The sequence below is a fragment of the Hipposideros armiger genome, unplaced genomic scaffold, assembly GCF_001890085.2.
Source record: "Hipposideros armiger isolate ML-2016 unplaced genomic scaffold, ASM189008v1 scaffold_540, whole genome shotgun sequence".
NCBI classification, from domain to species: Eukaryota; Metazoa; Chordata; class Mammalia; order Chiroptera; family Hipposideridae; genus Hipposideros; species Hipposideros armiger.
The window spans coordinates 851,997-856,069 of record NW_017731890.1 but is presented as its reverse complement, the minus strand read 5'-3'; the positions used below and the strand labels follow the sequence as shown (position 1 = coordinate 856,069).

Genomic DNA, 4,073 nt, shown 5'->3' with positions numbered 1-4,073 from the left:
ATGAGGATATCAAATCTCTGTGTTACTTAAGTTCATTCAGATACTCTTAAAAGGCTGAGGTTGCAGTTTTACTCTTTATATGTCAGAAATTACATTATTTGGAACTACTTAAATTCATGATTAAAAAATGTTGGCTTTTAAAATGTGCAAAGGTATACAAATTTGCTCAACATTCCTCTAGAGAATACGGGACCTAAAAAGTTTGAAGACCACTGTCACAGGAGATGAAAAATCTCAGGATCATTTACAGTGAAAAGAAGGTCAGTCATTTCAAACTGAAAAGCATTAAGATTTAGGATGTTCATTACTTTGTATAAGATGGAGGATAAAATGATTTGTTCAAGCTCATGATAGACTACAGTAATGAGTGACTCACTGATTTAATGAACAAGTATTTTCTATTTTTGATAAAAAGAAAACAACAAATGAAAGCTGCAATGTCAGTTGCATATAACAATGGGATTAACATTGGAATGGGATTCTCATCTGTGTCTTACTCTTTAATCTTTAACTATTTTAAAGTTTAGGACTACCCATATATGGAAGAGAGACAGCACAGCCTTAATAATGCTTTTTATCTTACAATTCTCTGACTAAAAATAAGATAGATCAAATAAACCTCAATAAGGAACAGTCAAATAAAACCAAAATTAAACAATTCACAATAAAAAGCTACATGTCAATTTCGTTCCTAGCAAAGAATATCACAACCAGCAAATGTTAAGAACTTGAGTATTACTTAGGTAAAGTGGAAGCAAGGTTGCTGAATGTCTATAAACACCTAAATGTGATTTTAAAATGGAAAATACTGTAACACAAGAATATAGTCACCATGTGAATATCTGCAGAAAGATTACCCATATACCTTGACAGCCAACCCCAACTGCCACGCTCCTCCCTGTCTGGCACCCTGGATAAGTGGTTCTGATCCATTAAGAACAACAGTGGCAGGAGACACACACCTATTCCCCTTCCTTTTCTCTTATTTATTGGGTTGTCAGAAAAGCCATGACATATTTTTTCTATGTTTTTCACTGCAAAAATGCGTCATGATTTTTCTGATAACCCAATGGATCATATGGTCGGAATCTCAACCAAAAATGACAGATATGGTGAGAAAGTGATGAAAATCTCAGTCAAGAGGGCTCCTACTGGAAGAATTGTTCACTCATTCAGGGAATAAATGGGTATTTTGGCCTAAGAAAACAGGCGATGAGAGCTCCGTACTAGGATACTATTTCAATAAGTACTTTTTATGGCAGATCTCAGCACTGCAAAATAGCAAATGGCTTCCTCCCCAAAGTGGCACCACTCCAACTTCAGGGATGTGGGAAAGATACTTAATAGGGAGGAGCAGACAGGGTTCTTGGAGCAGTTTCCTTGCTATACAGGTCTGACAATTAAGTTTGCGAACTTATTGCAACAATGTTGCTAACCTTTTTTGATATCACAGGGATTATTCATTATGAATTTGTACCAACTGGACAAACAGTTAACCAAGTTTACTATTTGGAAGTATTGAAAAGGCTGCATGAAAACGTTACATGACCTGAACTTTTCGCCAACAATGCACGACTCTTACATCACGACAATGCACCAGCTCACACGGCACTGTCTGTGAGGGAGTTTTTAGCCAGTAAACAAATAACTGTGTTGGAACAACCTCCCTACTCACCTGATCTGGCCCCCAACAACTTCTTTCTTTACCCAAAGATAAAGCAAGACATTTTGATGACATTCAGGACATCAAGGTAATATGGCAGCTCTGATGGCCATTCCGGAAAAAGAGTTCCAAAATTGCTTTGAAGGGTGTACTGCTAGGTGCTGGCATCAGTGCATAGCTTCCCAAGGGGGGTACTTCGAAGGTGACCATAGTGATATTCAGCAATGAGGCATGCAGCACTTTTTCTAGGATGAGTTCGCAAACTTAATTGTCAGACCTCATAGTTATTTTGTAAAAAATAAATTTCCTTACCCAGAGGAAAGGACTGCAAATCTTACTAAATAAAATCTACTATTCATCATTTGTAACTTAATACTCACCATCGTCTCCCCTCCCTAATCAATTAACCTGGTAATTGAAAATTAAATATTTGCCTTCAAACAGTACTGAAAACATGAATTATGAAAATTATCCCTGGAGCAAAAACATTTAAGAAAAAAAAAAATCAAACACTGCTAATAAAAGATGTTCAGAGATTTTTATGTGTTTAAGAAATTCAAATATCCTTGATTGTCCATAACAATCTTGGGCCATAGTAATTTATCACACATATTTCCGGTAAAAAAAAAAAATTTATATTTTAAAAGGGCACTCACAACTTAAAGGTTTTACCTAGATCTTCCTCAATCCCTAGTTGTAATTTCTTCCCTTCCATCTTTTCTATGTCTTCATCATTGAACTTGTACCATTCACCGGACTGTGGATCTTTCACGTGGGCAATGTAGTGGCCAGAATAAGCGCTCACGCCTCTGTGTATGAGGACCGCACTCAGTTCATACACATAGGACCCACCTGGAGAAGGAAAGGGAGACAGTGAAAGAAATTCTGGATAACAATATTTCTTCTTGTATCTTGAGCCTGAGTTGTAATGAACACAATTCTTTATACATCTGACAGAATTCAAAACATGCCACCTAAGGTTAAAAAAAGAAGAAAATATGACTGTAGTGGACCTGTCGTAAGCAGCTCACTGTATCAGCTCTGTGACATACACAGATGGAAAGCTGTGGCATTCTGGCCATTCAGGGCTACAGAGCTACTCCGCCCTCCTTCTCTGCCCTTCTGCATAAACTGGCTGGGCCATATACTTACCAAAAATCTGTCCATATTCTCCAACTTCTTATAAAACATTAATGACACAAACTAATGAGATTTGAGTGCAAAACGAAAAAACTGTAGAAAACAGGAGAAAAATGTTTTAGAAAAAACTGAAGGTAAGTCATTAAGAAAATGTGCCTTCAAAATAGGTATAGGCAAGACGATTGGAAACGACAAAAAAGAAAACATTAAAAATCTAGAATGATTCGGCACTCAGATCTCGTCATAGTATTTTAAGTTGCTATTCCACTTCAAATAAACAAAACCTACAAATCACAGCCTGTGTATTATTTAAGTGCTTTATCCAAAAGAAGGCTTCATCTATACATCAAAATATCTGCAAATGAACACTTACATTTAAAAAAACAAAAAACAAACATACAAAAAAAAAACATTTACATTTTAAGGTAAAACAAAATATTTTAAAGTTTGAAAAAAACCTTTTAATGATTCTAAACTTAAACCAATCAAGGAAATTATATACATGTTGGGAAAGATCACATCTACACGTCTTATCAAAAAATTAGAAAACAAATAAAAAATGCGTTAGCAATTCCACAACAGACATAACCATCATTAAGACTGAACCTTGCAATATTTTTCTAACAAATATATCAACATCTTTCCACATCATTAACGCTTCTTCTAAAAATTATTTATAATGACTATGTACAAGTCATTATATCACAATATATTGGACCACTCCAGTATGGTCGAACATTTAAACTGGCAACATTTGGAGGCCATTATAAACAACAATATTCTCTTTGTAGTTAAAATCTTTGCACATATTTTGGACGATTTCATCACTATAATTTCCTAATAACTGCAAGCAGTGAGTCACAAGGTAGAGCCAATCAGTCACTCGTTCAACAAATAATAAACATGCTGGACACTGTTTTAAGAATGGAAGATATAAGATTGAAAGGACAAAGTCCCTGCATTCCTGTAGCTCAGTAGGGGGGACAGATTATACCTGGACCAAAACCCACCTAAGCACTGCAGCTGAAAATAATTTAAATTATTAGGTAAGATAAAAATATTTTCAAATATTATTAAATGTACTGATTAGCTCACCTACAACAGGAGTTCTTAATAGTATTTCCTAAATTACTAATGACAATAAACCATAGAAGTATTAGCAGTAACTATGACTCTATTACCAAGAAACACCACAAAAAATTTCCTATCACGTTACCGCTGTTGCAGGTAACCAGATTTTACTCTTCAACTTAAGAATGATGGTAGTTTT

The 4,073-nt window shown here is 35.2% G+C and overlaps 1 protein-coding gene across 1 annotated transcript in view; it reads right to left on the bottom strand.

Moving 5' to 3' along the window:
- USP48 (ubiquitin specific peptidase 48) overlaps positions 1–4,073 on the bottom strand; it is a 47,070-nt gene that overhangs the window by 4,102 nt on the left and 38,895 nt on the right. The window contains exon 8 of the mRNA XM_019668837.1: positions 2,336–2,581. Within this exon, the coding sequence (XP_019524382.1) occupies positions 2,336–2,581 (246 nt within the window). The remainder of the gene's footprint in view (positions 1–2,335; positions 2,582–4,073) is intronic.